We start from the raw sequence: 18,661 nt of genomic DNA, 5'->3' as shown, positions 1-18,661 counted from the left end.
TAAAGAAGAAATTGTGTTGTTCTGACTCAGAAACAAGCAAATAATTCAATATAAGAGAGAATTTAAAACGGAATCAAGTACGTATGAGAATTGGTATGTGATTAAAACTGACATTCCAAATGATTGGGGAAAAGACAGATTACACAGTATTGTGTTGGGACAATTCCTCATTTGAGGGGGAATTCAACACTGTGGAATGAATGCAAGATTGATTAATGATCTACATGTAAAATAGAAAATTAAGGAGAATGTCAGCAAGACAGCGGAGCAGGAGAGAGCAGCCTTGGACTCTTCACAAAGAACAACAATTGGACAGCTATCCACCAACGGGAATCACCTCAGAAAGACTTAAGAGTGAAATTATGAACCTACAGCAACACAATGGAGCAGAAAATAGAGAAGAGCTGCACACAAAGAATCGCTATGGAGACTGGCTCAGCGGAGACACTGGAGACAGCTATAAACAAAGAGGGGCAAGGGCCGCGGGTTTCAGCCATGGGGCGGGTGCTGCAGTGGTCCCCGGAGACCTGCTCTGCGAGGACCCCAGTAGCTTTTGTCAGTGAGCACCTCAATGGCCCCCACAACAGCCATGGGCTCCCTGCAGCTTGCACAGCAGAGGAGCCCACAGTGTTTGTCGGCACGGATCCCACTGGCCGGCACCTTTCTCCACTGAGGTAACCAACAGCCATGGCGGACGCAGACCCCCAGAGGAAAAGGTGATGGCCCCATCAACTTAGGCCTAAAAGAAACATGAAAAATCAAGAAAACATGACACAACCGAAGGAATGCAGTAATTTTCCAGTAACCAACCCAATAGAAATTGAAGATCTATAAATTTCTAGACAAAGAAAATTATGAAAGAAATTATGGGGAAATCTTTTAATGATTTTGATGTGGAGAAGCATTTCTAAGCAACAAATGAACACAGAAAATAATATGGTTGTGACTGTATAAACATTTTAAACTTCCATAAGGCAAAGATCATTGATAAACTATAAATTGATATCCTGGAAGAAATTACGTTGCACATGTAAGACAAAAGGTTTTGTGTGTAATGTATCAATTTTCAAATGGTCAAGAAGAAATATAAATAGAGAACAGACATATGGAAAAACATAAAATGTCTCTGGTAAAGACTTATAAAATGAGTTACTTTTCTTAAACCTAGCAGATAGGAAAAGTAAAAATTTGATAACACAGGTGTTCATGAGATTCAGGGAAATGGGTAGTCTCCATTCTCATCATCGTAAGTTCTCAGTATTTATCAAATCATAAAATATTCATACCTTATGATCCAGCAGTCCCATTTCAAATATTCTAAATTCTAAAATAGTATGCAAAGGTACATGTACAAGGGTGTTTATTACTCATAGCAATGGCTGTCACAACAAAAAGATAAATATGATCTAAATGTCCACTGATGTGGGAATGGCTAAGTACGCGCTAGTCATTCATGATGATGAACCTAAAACATGGAGACCATTACAAAGTTTGAGGAAAGTCTAGGCAGATACCCAAGACACACCGCTAAACCAAAATAATAACTTACAGAATAATGATACTATAGTCCACTTAAAAAAAAACACCTGTGTTTTTGTATGTGTTTTCTAGAATGATACACAGAAAGCCCTTTACAATCAGCACCAATGAGGAGTACATATAAGAGAGGGGAACATTCTCTTTTCTTGATATACTATTTTATCTGAATGCATTATTATAATTGTGTACTATTTTTGTAATTTAAAGGGCCCCCCTCCTGCCCACACACACACAGGGCTGTCACTTTCAGGTATTTATTTAATCACTAAGAAAGATCTCCTTATTTAGAGCTAAGTATCTTCTACCCATTGACCTCCTCATGTGTGTCCTTTTCCACATAACACCTTTCCAAATATCTGAAGACAGCTTCTATGTACTACTCAGGCCTCTATTTCCCACTTAAATATCCTGCCCGGGTCCCTCATGCATTCCTTATGTGAATAGTTTGCAGGGCTCTGTAACTCTTCTTAGGATGTCAAGAGCTCCATCTGAACAGAACAAAGTATAGCAGGTCTATCAACTCCTTGATTTGGAAACTATTTCAACAAATAGTTTGAACAATTTCAACAGTTTCATCCATAAGATTCTAATTAGCTCTTCTGACATCCATACAAAGCTGTTTATTGAAAATATGGGGGGGGGTATGGCGTTCATGGAAACTCTGTGAACTATCTTCACAATTTTCCTGTAAATCTAAAACTGTCCTAAAAATATATTTCCTTGAATACAGCAAATTGAATAACATATCTACAAATATAAAATGTATTCTAAGTTAACATTTTCTCAGAAAAAAGTTTTGTTCACAATTTACTTCTCATGTCCTATAGCAGTGTGTGATTTATGCTATATTTTTCTTGTGTATATTTATGCCATAATTCTAGTGACTTTACTAAAACCACAAAAATGTGGTATGACAAATAGTTCTAACAATAAATGTAGAAAAATGAACATTTCATGAATATTCAGAAAAACAAATAATTATGCTTTCTCTGAAAGTTAAAAAAAAATCACCAAAATAAAACTTTAGCTTATGTCTGTTTATTGACTTTAAATTCTAGTCATATATTAAAATTAAACTAGATCAGTTTAAATTTTGAGTTAATTCACAAATATAAATATCTCCAAAACAGGCCCAAATATATAAAAGAGATCCAGAAGAATAACACATTCAGTCTTTATTTTTAGAAAACATCTAAGTTTGGTTCTTGTCTCCTTTCTTAATCATAATGCTGAAGTTTAATGTCTATTCATTTGAAAAATTGACATAGTAAGTAATTTAATAATTGAATACAGTATGATTTAAAAACAACCATGATATAATTACCTTAGATACGTGTTTGCCGATAACACACATAAAGTATCACGGAAAGTCTGTGAACAGAATCAAGTCAATGAAACTTTTCTAAGAAATTATGTGACATTTAAAATGCCTTGATTCATTAACATAAACACCCTCGGTAAAAAGAAGTATTTTTGTTGTTAAAGTGAGTTCTCAGGAAAAGTGTAGTCCCAGCTCTGCCCTAGACAAATAACTTCTTGAAGTCATAACTTTCTCTAATTAAAAAAAAAAAAAAGGTGTTGGAGTAAATCTTTAAAGTCCATTCCAGTTCTAAAATTGTAAACTTCCCTATATGGGTAACTCCTTATTAGAGTTTAAGTTTATATTTTACTGGGAGCGGGGTGGACTGCAGGTGGGGGATTGATTTCCACAAAGGAGGCAGTTTCCTTCATGTCCTTTCAGAGACTGTTTTACCTTACTTAACCTTCCAAGGGAATGAGGAAACCAATACACACACTCTCTTTCTCTTTGTCTCTGTATCTATCTATCTATCTATCTATCTATCTATCTATCTATCTATCTATCATCTATCTATCTATCTATCTATCTATCATCTATCTATCTCTATCTCGCTACACAGTCTCTGTTCCCACTTCACTCAAACTCCTGATTATTGTAAGATTAGCCATGGCATATCTGCTTCCCTGATCTATCTCAGCCTGAAGTGACTGCTGCTACAGAAAGCTTAAGAGCACTCATCCCAAAGTGCCGGATGATGATGAGGGTGGGAGAGAGGGAGGGGTGAAAGGGAGTGTGGAGGCTAAAGATGGTCAAAGAGGCTTTGGCAACAATCAGATGCAACTTAAACGGTAAGATGAGAAAATTACAGGGAACTTGGAATTTTGCACTCCTCGTGATGTGTGGTTTATACTCACAGATAAATGTTGAAAAAATACATAGTGAAATGTAGACTCTAATTTCAAATGAAATCTAAGTTTAGAATTTTTAACTCCTCCCACTGATTCAAGAGCATCCTGCATGGAAGAATGTGTCAAACGACATGAATGAAGAAATCTAGTCACTTAGGCAAGCAAAACCCTATTGAGGGTATAGTTGATAGAATGTATGCATTTATAGGAGTTCAAAGTTCAATAGCATCACAAGACAATCATACAGTATATGCCCTCCTTCTTTCCTTCCCAGAAGTGATTTCAAATGAACATCAGAAATATCCTTGAGACGAAAAATAAGCAACAATAGAACAAAGAAATACTGAGGGGTTTATATGGAAGCAGAAAGAATTTAAGCTTTAGTGGCTGCAGGAATGTGTGTGTGTGTGTGTGTGTGTGTGTACATGTGTATTTGCACCTGCTATACACTTTGTTCTTGCCATATAGTGGGCAATTGATACTTTTTTTGAAAGAATAAATAAGAATATCTTTCATAATGTGGCTTTCTTTAAAAAATCATATAATACTAAAGAAAGATCTGAATAAAAAAAATGTTTTAGGGAGGGGAAGAGTTCATCCTAAAAATAAGACAGACTTCTGAGCTTTCAGCATTAATCTACTGTGAGTCCTTATCTTGAACCCAAAAGCAAGTGATAAAAATTTTTTAAAATACCTTTTTAAAGATAAAATAAGTAATCACCATAACAACTGGAAGTAGTAACGTCTTTGTGTATCTCATGGGAGTCTGAAATAAAACAAATTATTCAAAATTGATTTGAATTTATTAAATTGTAAATGAGTAAAAATCCACATCAAATTGAGTGTCATAATACAATTTCTTACAAGTAAAAATATCTTTGTCATTAACAGAATATATATTTATCAATCTTCATGTCCTTATACAAGAATCAAAATTATAAAAACAGTTTCACAAATTTATCAAAAATTTTAATGATAACACTATTAAACCCAAAACTAGCTATGTCTATTATTTTTTCCTATCTGGTTTTATCTTTCTTTTATTTACATAATATTAAGTTGTATAACATGTGTTTACTGATCACTAGGCTGCAAAGTTCCATTATTTCCATTTGTGAAATTAGAATAAGGAAGAAAGGAAGAAAGGTAGCCTAAGTACTTACTGTAAGGATGAATACGTACTGAAATAATATCAGCAGCTAAATAATTTTCATGACCTATTATTGTGACAGGGAGTGATATACCATGTAACGACATTACAGGAACCGAGTCATTTTCTGCACTGTAGTTCTACAACAAACTGCCTCACAAGTAATTGTGGCCAATGACAGTTTTTGAATGAATGCACAACTGGTTGGAGACATGAAAGACTAATGTATGATTAGTAATATATGTCTCTTGGCAATAGCTTGTTAATAATTTTTGTAATACTTGGGTATTAAGTGAAATGAAACTGAAATTTTCTAAAAACCTAAACAAGAATTTGGATTTATTTTTCCTGAGTGGTCCCATACCTCCAACTGACCTAGATTATTAAAAGTAATTGAACTGTCAAAATAGTAATTCACTGTGGATCATCATATAGTATGTTAAGTGCTATCTCTGGATTATTTTATTTAACCGTCATCGATAACTCTTTAAGATAGGAGCCACTGCTTACCAATTTTACACATAACAAAACAGGTGAAGAAGGCCTTATGTTTAGCAAATAGTATAGTAAAAAATGCATAGGGTAAGTAAGTTGGGTGTTTCTAAATATAAATTTTGAGTTTCAGATTGAAAGGAAAACTTAAGAGCAAAAAACCCATCATAACTGTAGAGAAAGTAAAAACAAAAAAAAAAACATGCCGCTTTTTCCATGAAGTCAAATTCAGGAGCACAGGTGTAAATTAAGGTATCAAAATCTGTAAACCTTAAGATTCTGGCTGCTATAAGGTCACTCAGACGAATCTGAAAGGAAAGAGAGTAAAACAAATTAAAATTACACAAATAATTACAGTCAATAACAACTAATTTGATATAATAGCAATAAAGTCTACAGAACAGATAAATCCAAGGTACATGGATGTCCCTCAAAAGAAAAAAAACAGATGAACAAACGTGCTATGTGCTGAGTGAAAAAACACGAAAACAAAGGGAAATATCAAGAGCAATGAAAAGCTGAAAGAGGTCAGATAAAATAAACAGGAGGCAATGTAAACGGTGAGCTAAAATCAGCATTTGCTGAGCCAATAACTAGCTTGGGGACCTTGACGAAGGCACTTAACCTCCAGGCAAAAATAGGTGGTTTCAAAGTTTTCGTTCAGGTACATATTTACAGACATTTTTATGTTTTAACTAGAAGGTACTTACATGGTCTGAAACGCCTAAGATTTTAGATGTCAGAAATTTCAAAATGATTGTTCCACAAAACCAACCACAACCTTGAATGAGCTAAAAAGTAAATAAAATAAACATAAACAGAAGTCAGGTACTAAAAATTACTCAGTTAAAATATTTGATTGTATCAATAAATGACATAGAAAAATTTTAATCATGTGAGGGGTATTATTGATGAGGACTAAAAAAAGACGTTCCTGGGCCGGCCGAGTGGCGCGATGGTTAAGAACTCGCTTGGGATGCCAGAGGGCCCCGGTTCGGATCCCACATATGAGGGCCAGTGACACTGCCCTCCACAGCTAAGATGCTGAACAACAGCTCAGTCTGGAGCTGGGCTGCTGTGAGTCGCCGGCGACGGCGTAGGCTGTAGCCCCTGTGGCAGTGGGTTGCCATGGGCTACCGTATGTAGCCAGCAGCCAGCGTGAGCAGCCAGCAGCTGCAGTGAGCGGCCGTCCAGAAGCCGGCGACTGATCTGCCTCGCCCGGGAAGAGCGCAATGATGGTGCCAACTTGGGCCAGTGAAGCAACGTCCTCCACAACTAGACTGAAGAACAAAACGACAGCAACTTGTCTGTTCCCCTTCCCCCAATTTCCCAGCACTGTTCCCATCCCCCCAACTCCCCAATAAAAATCTTTAAAAAAATAAATAAATAAAATAAAATAAATAAAAATAAAAAAATACGTTCCTACAAAAACTGGATGTAGTTGATAAAAGTTGTGCCACCGCCTTCTGGCCCCCATAGTTTCAAGTCGGAAGTTGGCTGTGATTCAGTTTTACCCTTCATTTCTGTCTGCCTGCTTTCAAACTTCTTTCGTTTTCTTTAGTTTTCAGAAGTTTATGATGAGTCTTGGCATGGAATTTGTTGGGTTTATCATTCTTAGGATTCACTCAGTTTCTTGACTCTATAGACTTATGTCTTTTACCAAATTTAAGAAGTTTTCAGCCATTACTTCTACAAACACTCTTTCAGTCCCACTCTTTTTTTCCTCTCCTTGTGGAACTTCAATGATACAAATATTAGACCTTCTGTTATTGTTCCACAGGTCCCTGAGCCTCTATGATTTTATTTCCAATCTGTTTTTCCTCTGATATTTAGAATGGTAATTTCTATAGTTCTATCTTCCCATAGCACTGTACTGGAACTGGAGGTATAGTTATGAAATTATTTCATACATACAGATTTCATACATATAGATACACGCACATGAGTACACATACAGACACATACAATGAAAGGGTTCTGAAGAAAGGACAGCCCGGTAGCAATGAGAGTACTCACCACTCAGGTGCTGGCTTCTAAATACCATCCTACACTTAAAGGAGCTAGGGATTCTGGGGGAAATGGCTGGTTCCAGAGGTGGGGCAATGAAAATACAAGATGAGCCTGCAGCATCTCGTTGGGCCATCATGTAAGGAAGCGCATACATAAATAATTATGAAGACAGATCAAACAGGGAAAAAAAGTCTAGCTTGAGAAGATTCACAATGGCCAAGTCTGCAACTGATATTTATGTATGATGTGAGTTTTTCCATATATATAACAAATTATTACAGCATCATTCATTGAAAAGTGACCTGCAAGATAATCTTGTTATGATTACTTTGAATCCAAACATCAACTAGACAGAACTGACATTACTTACATAGAGTCTCCCTAGGCATGAACATGGTCTATTTTTCCATTTATTTTGATATTATTTGTCTTAACAATTTAAAAATAATTTTCCCAAGCAAATAGTGTATTTTTTTAGATTTATTTAGACACTATGTATTTTTTCTTCCTAATATACATGGCATATTTTTAAATACATGTTTTCTGTTTGTTGCCAGAGAATAGAAATATAACTGACTTTTGAATATTAATCTTATATCTAGCCATGTTACTGAATTCTTATAATTTCTATTAATTTGTATGAAAGTTATTTTATGTTTCCTATATACATAATGGTATTTTAATGAATTTTTATTCTTCCTTTCCATTTCTTTCCAATTTCTGTTATTTACTTTCTTGCTTTATTGTGATAGCTTGGACCTTTAATAAAATGTCAAAAAAACATATTTTCCTTGATATTTATTTTAAACTGAACACTCCAAATACCTGAACTGTTAAGAATGAATGCTGAAGTATTTTATTGGGTTAAGAAAACTCTCTACTATTTCTACTGTACTGAGAGTTTTTGTCATAACTGGGAGTTGAGTTTTATCAAATTCATTTTCTGCATCTAATATGATTATCCTAAAGTATTTTTCTCCTTTAACCTGTTAGTGTGATAATGTACATTTATGGGTTTTCCAGAAACATCTTTGCATTCCTGGGATAAATCCAATTTGATCAAATATAATCCAATTTGATGTATATATATGGTGGCTGTTCTTGAGTTGCTACTTTTTTCTTTCATATTTTTATATCCATAAAATATTTTTCATCTAGGTAGAATTTTGAATCTATGTTCATGAGTAAGAATAGCCTTTCACATGGCTGTCCTTGCCTGACCTTAGTATTGGGCTTTAGGTTACCAGTGAGATGCTGTTTCCTTTCTTGAAGGATTCTCATCTCTCATGACACACACAGCTTCCCTTGGTGTGTCTGAGTAAATTTCAGCATTAGTCAGTTCATTAATTACCTTGCAACCAAAAATTCAAATCTCTCATTAAATATTGAATTTGCTCCTATTAAACTATAATTTTCAATTAGGTTAAAAGTAACTTGCTTAAGTTTTATGTTGTACTTATCTTTGCTAAAGATACAAAGAAGCTAAAAATAGAGATGCCTTAATACCTAGGAAGACCAAAAAAAAAATCTTTTATCCAACTTACCACATGATGGTAAAGAATATTAAAAATGGACTCTGATCAATCATAAGTGACAATTTTTATGTATTGTTCTACTGCCATTCAGTATAAAAAAAACTAAGAACGTCTTTGTTTTCAAATTTTCCAATTATGACAGAGTAAGATATGCAATATAATCGTTATTCCACTACCATGAAAGAATTACTTGGAGAAATAAATAAAAGAGGTTTTTGGGGTTTTTTGTAAGAAAAAGCACTAGTTCACAAAAAGCATTGCTTTTCCTTCTTTTTTGACTATCTTCTGTAAAAAAAAAAAAAAGGCTATAAAAACCCAAATTATCTTTTGTGTTGTTTGTTTAGATGACTACCATTATTTATTTCTCCCTTTTGCAAGAGACTGACAATATCAATTATACCAGTTTCAAAATATAAATATAAGCTGAACATTCATTGTATCTCAACTTTTCTCTCCTTAGAATTTTGTTCCTTTGGAATGGAAAGCTTAAGTTAACTCTTATTTTTTCCATTCTAAAATTGAAAATAGTTAAGACAATAAATTTTCCTCTGAGCACAGCTTTGGCAGAATTCCCTAAATGTCCATGGACTCTATTCTATTTGTTGTCATTTTTCAATAGTTTATAATTGAAATTTTGACTTTCTTTTGAGTTCAGTTATTAAATAACAATCTTTGAATTTTCCATTGATTTCTTGGTTTAATCTTTTAAAAACAACCATTACCATTTTTTCTGAAGTAAAAAAATTCATATATTAGAAGGGTCATATCATCCAATAACTTCATGTACAAATATTTCTACATTTTCACCATAAGGAACGGGAGAATGCCTCAAGCAATGAAAAACTGGCAACTAGTTCCATTTTTTTTCCTTTGTATTCTGACTAGAAACTTACCTTGCCAAAATTTTTCCAGTTTTATCCTATCAATATACACTATAGAATCACATAGTTCTTCAATATGATACATTTTATTTTTTAATAGAATTATATGAAAGACCCAGAAAAAAGGAATGGCATCTGCTGATATGATAATTAGTAATTGCAGTGCCTATCTAATAATATACTTATCTTACTTAGAAACAAAAACACACAAACAGAGGTAACTTGGGCCATCCATGTGTATATTTGGGAAGAAGTCAAACAAAGGTTAGGCAGTGTCTAAGTTGAAATAAGAAGATGCTGGGAGATTGTAGGGAAAATGTTAAAAGGACAAAAATACTAGAGTCTAGTATTTTTGGAAGCAGAAGGGGAGATAGATAATAGACAGATGAAGAGAAAAGAAAAAGGGAAAGTGGGGACAGAACTACAAACTTAGTCATTTTGAAGAGAGGGTTAGTAAATTTAAAGAGAGAAACTCCAGGCAAATAGAAAGAAATTTTAATAGCAAGGTGGTGGGGTTATAAAATAATGAAAAGTAAAGAAAGGACTGAGAGTGGTACTGAAACGAATGAATTTCTTAAAAATGACTTGTAGATGCTACTAAGGACTATTTCCCACCATAAGCAAGTAGCTATTTATAAAATTTATTAACTCTAAATCATTAAATCATTCAACTTTGAAGTACATCAATTTACTCAGTTTATAGAAATTGCATTACAAATGTTGAATCTTACCCAAAAGTTGAGTTCGGAAACTCCCAATCTTTGAATTTTATTTCTCTTTAGAATGATCACCTAAAATGCATATGATGCAAAAGAAAGCAAATTAACATTTAAGACTTTTTGGTCATTTCCAAAAATCAAATCCACCCTTGAAAGACAAAGATTTGCCACCATTGCGGATATTCAAAAGTTTGTAAAGGCAATTCTCAGGTGTTCCAAAATGTGTTTGAGCAGTGGCAGTGTCACTGCAATAAGTATTTAGCCTACTGAAGTGACTGAGGAGGAAATAACTAATTTTTATCATAAATTATGGCATATTCTAAAAGTAAGTCTTCTTACAATTGTTTTTTAAAATATTTACTTGGGCATTGCTTTAAAAAGGTAAACTTTGTACCATGTTATTTTTCAAGGATGAGATAGAGAATGGGAGTTATTCGGGAAAAACTTTTTCATGTGAGTAATAATCAGGAAAGGGCCCTATTTATTCCCCTAAACCTATATCGGGTGGGTTAAACCTGTTACTTGACAGGTTAAAAAAAACCTTCATGAGCTTACCAAACACTTACCCATGTCATTAACAAAGATGAAGAATAGTAAGAAGATAAATACATTGGGTTTCCAAACATCAACACAAAACAAAGGAGAACTGACATCTGAAAATTGAAGAAAAGAAATATGTTTTATCATTATTAGATATATATCAGAATGCACACTTTGTCTACAGGCAAATGGTGATTTCTAATACAAACTTTATTTGCATAAATAAGATTAATAAATAGATCTTGGACAAATGATAATAGGATTTCTACACAAGTATTGAGTTGTCGGAAAAGTCATGAAGCATTTTTGCAACAAAAAACATAGAAAAAAAAATGTCATGACTTTTCTAACAAGCCAGTATTTTCAACACCATAAATTCTATACAGCATAATTTAATTTTTTCTCTATCTGCTACTTGGTTCAAAGGAAATGAAAAAAATACTGCTTCAATTAATTTAATAATGGAGTGATATAATAAGACTTAGTTATAAGTATTAACTTTTTAATCTTATTTTTGTTGGACTACCTGAGCATTTCTATCACTAATGATGCTTTATTTTATGTACTTATCGAGAAGATATTTATTTTTATATTCCTAAGGGAGATATGCTTGAAAACTAAGATAAAAACAAAAATACAATAAAATTTACATAGTGTCATATTCATGTACAGTGTTAGAAATTTCAGGTCTCAGGGAGAAATGGCAGTTTCAAAAGTAATGAAAATAATAACAAATAAAACATATAAATAAAAAAATAGTGAAAAACTCCTATACTGTTGTTGAAAGTACAATGTTATAATATGGTATCTATAATGTACATTTCATGTTTACCTTCTGGATACTATCAAAATTATATGTATTAAATACTACTTGAGAGAAGGTACCCCATAAAACAGAATCACTTCTGTTTTATAAACCTGAGATCTTATTTTAATATTTGACTTATAAATATGAAAAGTGTTACCATGTTCATATAAATGATCTTCTGAAACTTCTTTGGCTCAATGTACCCCACAACAAACATGGGAAATAATGAAGCTATCTGAAATAAAAATATTAAAAAACAAAAAAGTGAAAAAAATGTAGACAACAAATATTTCACTATTCATTAGCAAAGTAAATATAAGAGGAGGGTCATATTTATTCTAATAATGATAGCTAAAGTAATTTCAACCAAAATTCTTCTCACTGACAACTGGAATAGCTAGGGAAAATATCTGTATGAAAGCCACAGATTACTAACAAGGCAAAAAAGCATTAGATAGCTGAGACCAGAGAAAAGGTGAAAACGGTCACTTTTCTCCCAAAGGCATCTGCCAATTCCAATAGTAGTAGATGCCTGCCAGTTGCGTGGTAGTTAAGAGATTTTCATAGATTCAGCAGTGAGGACACACCAAGAATGAGATTCCCGCTAAATCCTCAGGCTTCAGTTTGGGGGTCCAAAGGGGTATACTGTAAGTAGAACCAGGAATTAAATACCTTCAGAGAGACTGAAGCCTACCTTTGAATTATCTCTTTCTCTGACTGCATGAGTGATTCAAGATTGCTAATACCTTTATTTGTCTGCTGGGAGCAAATTTAATCTTCTCTGGAAGATGTTAATATCAACATAGTTTCAAATTAACTACACAATTGTTCATTTACAATATCTAATATCACATCAAAACTAACTAGATACAGGAAGAGATAAGACATGATCACAAACACAAAAGAAACAGATTCATAAAGAATCTAGTTCAGGGGTCAGCAAATGTTTTATGTAAAAAGCCGGAGAGTAATTATGTTACATGTTGTGGGGCATATATAGTCTCTATTGTATATAGTAAGTCCTCACTTAACATCATCGAGATTCTCTGACTTTAAGCAAAATGACATATAGTGAAAAGTTTTACCATAGGCTAATTGATATAAATAAGAGTTAAGTTCTTACGGAATCTCATCAATGTTACAACAAAACAACACTGAAAGAAATGATGTTATTCAAGGACCTGTATTCTTCTATTTTTTTAAAACAATACTTAAAAATGTAAAAACCTCTCTTAGCTCACAAATCATTCAAAAACATGTCTGGGGGCAGCCGGTTAGCTCAGGTGGTTAGAGCGCAGGCTCATAACACCAAGGTTGCTGGTTCGATTCCCACATGGGCCAGTGAGTTGCACCCTCCACAACTAGATTGAAGACAACTACTTGACTTGGGGCTGATGGGTCCTGGACAAACACACTGTTCCCCAATAAAATTTCAAAACAATTAAAACATGTCTGGCATCATCAGATATAGACTTTATGTTTGACATGTGCAAAGAAATAGCAAACAGGATTGAAAGTTCTAGGATACTACTGGGCACCATAAAAAAAAGAATCAAATTGAAAATGTACAGCGAGATATTACAGTAACAAATATTAAGAAGTCAAAGATGGATTTAAAAGCAGGTTAAATACAACCAAAGAAGTGGCAAGCTGAAAGACAGTTCAGAAGCAAATACCTAGAAAAAGCATAAAATGACAAAGGGATGAAAAATACATCAAAGACCATGAGTGATATAGAGCATGTAGTATAAACATCTAATATATTTTACTTTACATCTCAGAAAGGGATAAGGCAATTAAGTAAAAACTATATTTAAAGAGATTTGACCTGAGAAGTTCCCAAAATTTATATAAGAAATCAAACACTGATTCATAGAGTATTACAAATCCCCAACAAAGGATAAATTCAAGCAAACGAACCTGTCCACACTCAGGCATATCATAGTAAAAACTGCTCAAAGCCAAAGGCAAAGAGAAAGCTCTTATAAAAAGCTGAAGACTAACTGACTTTAAGGCTTACTATAAAGCTGCAGTAATTGAGACAGCATGGTATTGGAGAAAGAACAGATAATTGATCAATGGGATAAAATCGAACCCAGAAACAGATCCACACAGTTACAGGCAACTGAGCTTTGACAAGGGAGCAAAGGTAATTCAGTGGAGAAATGACAGACTTTTTAACAAACAGTGCTGGAAGACTTGGACACCCATGCACAAAAAAATGATTCTAGACCTAGACCATACACATTTCAAAAAAAATTAACTCAAAATGGATCTTAGTCTTATGAGTATGTGTGAAAAACAAACTATAAAACTTCTGAAAGCTAACACAGGAGGAAAATCCAGGTGAACTTGTTTGAGTATAGGTTTTTAGATATAACATCAAAACCATGATGCATGAAAGAAAAAAGTTGATGAATTAGACTTCCTTAAAATTAAAAAAACCTCAGCTCTGCAAAAGACATTATTAAGAAAATTAAGAGAAGTTAGATGCTGTGAGAACATCTTTGCAAAACCCGTACCCGATAAAGGTCTGGTATGCAAAATATACTAAGAACTCTTTTTTTATTTTTTATTTTTTATAAAATTTACTGGGTGACGTTGGTCAATAAAATTATATAAGTTTCAAGTGTACAATTCTAATACATCATCTATTTATTGCATTGAATGTTCACTACCTGGAGTCAGTTCTCCTTCCATTACCATATATTTGACCCCCTGTACCCTTTTTCACCCCCCTTCCCACCTTACCCTCTGGCATCCACTAAACTGTTGCCTGTGTCTATGAGTTTTTGTTTGTCTTGTCTGTTTGTTGCTTTCAGTTTTACCCACATATGAGTGAAGTCATATGGTTCTTGACTTTTTCTGTCTGACTTATTTCATTTAGCATAATAATCTCAAGATCCATCCATGTTGTCACAAATGGCCGTACTTCATCTTTTCTTATGGTCAAGTAATATTCTATTTCTATATGAGCCAGCAATCCCACTTCTGGCTATATACACAGAGGAAACGGAAACAGAGTATCGAAGAGGTATCTGCACTTCCATGTTCACTGTAGCATTATTCACAATAGTCAAGCTATGGAAATAACCTAAGTGTCTGTTGACGAACAAATCAAGAAGCTGTGATATGGGTATGAATATTATGCAGCCATAAGCATAAAGAAAATCAACAACTCAGTGGACCCTGAGGGCATTATATTAAGTGAGAACAGTCAGAGAAAGACAAATACTGTATGAGTATGACATCACTTTATATAGAGAATCTAAAAAAAGCCTAACAGGTAAAAACAGAGAGTAGAAAAGTTACCAGGGGCTGGGGGCTGGGGGAATACGAGATGTTTAAGGGCACAAACTTGCAACTAGATGAATAAGTTCTGGAGACCTAAAGCACAGCACAGTGATAACAGTCAGCACTGTATAATATACTTTAAAGTTGCTGAGAGGCTAGCTCTTAAATGCCCTCACCACAAAATAAAAAAATAATAATTATGTGACTTGATAGAGGTGTTCACTACCACTATGGTGATATCAGGTGGGAATCATACTGCAATATAACAGTGCATGAAATCAACACTGTTGTACGCCTTAAACTTACATAATGTGATATTTCAATTATATCACAATAAAAAAAGAAGAAACCCCACTAAAGCCTAGTATACCTTTTGAATGCCTAGAAAATCATGAAGGCAATATCAAAATTATCAAAAGAGCCACTTAAACAGTTTCCTCAGCACCAGTGGATTAATAAATTTGCTTTAAATGCAGTGATGCACATGAGAAATCTATTCTACTTTGTTGGCATGTGCAAATAATGGAAACCATAGAATTTCTGTGTTACACCCTGAAAGGGTCAACTATAAGGAAGTAAAGCCAAGAGAGTGTTTTGAACATGCTTTAAACATGCAGCACCAATTAAGTTGAGATTATAATTTCATTCTTTGTACTACTGGCAGCACAAGGCTTCTTGGCAGAATTTCTCACTGCCAATAAGGAACATAATGATTATCAGTGTTTATTTGTTAGGCGGAAAGAAATTCTAAAACAAAATCTTAGTATCACGAAATTCCATCATCACTCATTCACCTTTTACTCCCTGTTTCTCCAGCTCAGTTTCTTGTCATTAATTAGTTGTTGGGGAAACAGAATATGGCCTCAGTTCACTCCAGTAACATCATGATTAAAGCTCTGAGAAAGGGTGTCCAGTAAGATTCTGCTCTTCAGACAAAATGGCCACCATTTAGCTGCATTAGAAGCAGAAACCCCTTACCACGCAGAGCAGAACTGGTCCTTACCATGTTGTGTAGCTTGGCACCCAAAATAATTCCAAAGGTAAAGGAAAATCTACAGGCAGATTTACAGAGATCACATCAAATACCAACGAGAAAAATTGTGAATTTAAATAATAGGAAGAAGTCTTTTGCATGTTGGCATTAATATCGGCCTAACTATCCAATACACTAATAGGACGTAGAATTACATGATTGTTTTTTTAAAACCACTCATGTATGTAAACTTTATAATTATTCCATATTTTGAAAATCTATTAGGATACAAATATAATCACAGTTTTAAAACTTGTATAGAAAATAACCAAGTACATCTTGCATTCAACTTAAATCAGTTTAAAATCACCTTACCTGTGTAAAAAGTATAAACTGAGCAAACTGCCAGGGAAGCATAAAAGCGACATTGGAAAGACAAAGTGCAGCAAAATGCGTTCTACTGCTGTTCGAGGTCCTTAAGGGAGAGAAGCGACACCAATAAGTGTTACCATAAAAGCAGCCTATCAGCAAACAGAAAGACTAATTGCAAAATGATCAAATCTAATGATCCCATTATCTTTGATGTAAGACAACAAAAGCTCATTAAAAAGAACTGAAAATATACTTGGATTATAAAAATGCTTAGCACAACACAATCAAAATCAGGGCTTTACATGAAATAGTGTACCTACTTTATCAGTAAATAAAATATTTGAAACATAAAATTTTATTTTCCTATAACTAAGTATGACATTAAAAATTTAATTTGCCAACAAGTAGGTCAGAAAATAGAATGTGAACTGACGCTGCATACCTCAAGGGGTTTACCTTATATGAGCAGCAATAGCTTTTATAAACCACCACTTTTAGGTTTTAAAAAGCAATAAACAAAAGTGTTAAGTGCTGGTGAAATAATAAGTTAATAATTATAAGAAGGTTTTAAAGAAAAAAAATTTAAATGACCTGAAAAGAATTATGGAACACAAACTACTGCATATTAAAGTTTAAAATGTCCATTGTGCAATTATGAGATATACGATATTAACAACTAACGCCTTTTACCACAGAAGACTTCAGTATCTTTTAGAATATGAAAAAAGAAATGCAAACATTTTGTGTAAATAATAAAACTGTAACTGTTCTTTCTGTGAATACAGTACTGGGTTTTGATAAATTCTTATACTATGGAAACTAATTTTTCAAAAGCAAGATTTTAAATGTTCACATTGTTTAGCAATATTATCACAAAACATATTTATTAAGTACTCAGTTATCTTATATTTATCAAACAAACATATTTTTGGCAAAGTTACAGAATATATAGACCACATGCATGCAAGGATACAATTCTAAATGTACTAATTAACACATTTCATTCCACAAAACCCCTGACTGGTCAGACTAATAGAAGTTCAAAAAATAAAAAATGGAAAATAAACCATCTTTCTAGAAGTCTGAATGGGAACGAGTGGGGATAAATGGGCAGCATCCTCCATATTATTTGACAGGAAGTAAAGTGCAAAGACACAGAAATCCAGGTGGAGCGCCGATTCTGAAATCCAAATTCAATCCAAAAATAAACTTGTCGCGTGGGTAACAGATCAGGAGTTAGTCTGCACCTTTCTCGAGGTTGGTAGTCACTCCCCGTATGCCACTGTTTACCTTCTTTAAGCTCACGTAAGAGCCTTAGATGTCTGCATGGTGGTGTGCTAAGTGCTCTGTGGTTAGAGAGATAAACATGGCATCTCCCTGCTTCCAGGAGTATTTTAATCTACTGAGTGTCTGTGTAGACATTGGTGTATGTATGCATGATTCACAAATGTACAATTTTAGGAAAGAAGACGGCATGTACACAAATGGTTTTAATACAGGCAGAATCTCACAGGCACTAGTAGGTGAAGCATGGGGATGCCTCGGAGTCTGGAGGACACAGGGGTCAGCATTTCAGTCAAGGAGCGAGCTCACTAACATTCAGGGAAGTTACTTCTATGATAAAGGTACTTATAGTGTTCTGCTATCTATGGCTCTGCTGTCGCTATTTCACAGACCTCTTCAATTTCTGAAAGGCTTATAAAATTAATTTCAACAGCAAAAAAAAAAAAAGATGTGTCCAAGAAAAGCAGTTGAGATGAAACTCTGGTCAAACCTCCAGAAACATCAGTAATTCGGAAAAATTCATAAATATATTAAAATATATAGTCCTAATCTAGCATTTCTTGAATTCATTTGTGCATAAGACATTTTTCTCATGAAATACACATCAATGCTCGATCAAGACCACATGAGTCAGAGTACAAAAGTTTTGAAAAAAAAGCAATAGTTTTTTAAAACCTTTGAATCTTTGCCATATATATAAACACTTGTATCCTGATTTATTAAAACATAAGGTAATTATCTAAAAAGTATAGTTTAGGCTCTTCAGTGGAAAAAAATGTTTGCATGGTATTTTAATTATTTTCTTAACTGGATATTCATTTAATTAAAAAAAAACTAACAATAGCAACTAAATTTG

At 33.8% G+C, this 18,661-nt stretch overlaps 1 protein-coding gene across 3 annotated transcripts in view; it reads right to left on the bottom strand.

Moving 5' to 3' along the window:
• DPY19L2 (dpy-19 like 2) overlaps window positions 1–18,661 on the bottom strand; it is a 65,293-nt gene that overhangs the window by 21,656 nt on the left and 24,976 nt on the right. For 2 of the 3 annotated variants that reach the window (XM_019655724.1, XM_019655722.1), the window contains 8 exons: window positions 16,525–16,624; window positions 12,040–12,117; window positions 11,101–11,187; window positions 10,547–10,606; window positions 6,100–6,180; window positions 5,596–5,697; window positions 4,442–4,513; window positions 2,864–2,910 (listed from right to left, as the gene is read on the bottom strand). In XM_019655724.1, the coding sequence (XP_019511269.1) occupies window positions 2,864–2,910; window positions 4,442–4,513; window positions 5,596–5,697; window positions 6,100–6,180; window positions 10,547–10,606; window positions 11,101–11,187; window positions 12,040–12,117; window positions 16,525–16,624 (627 nt within the window). The remainder of the gene's footprint in view (window positions 1–2,863; window positions 2,911–4,441; window positions 4,514–5,595; window positions 5,698–6,099; window positions 6,181–10,546; window positions 10,607–11,100; window positions 11,188–12,039; window positions 12,118–16,524; window positions 16,625–18,661) is intronic. The other variant, XM_019655725.1, reaches the window with a different exon arrangement.

This window comes from Hipposideros armiger, unplaced genomic scaffold (genome assembly GCF_001890085.2).
Source record: "Hipposideros armiger isolate ML-2016 unplaced genomic scaffold, ASM189008v1 scaffold_244, whole genome shotgun sequence".
Lineage (NCBI taxonomy): Eukaryota > Metazoa > Chordata > Mammalia > Chiroptera > Hipposideridae > Hipposideros > Hipposideros armiger.
This window is presented reverse-complemented; position numbering and strand designations above follow the sequence as displayed.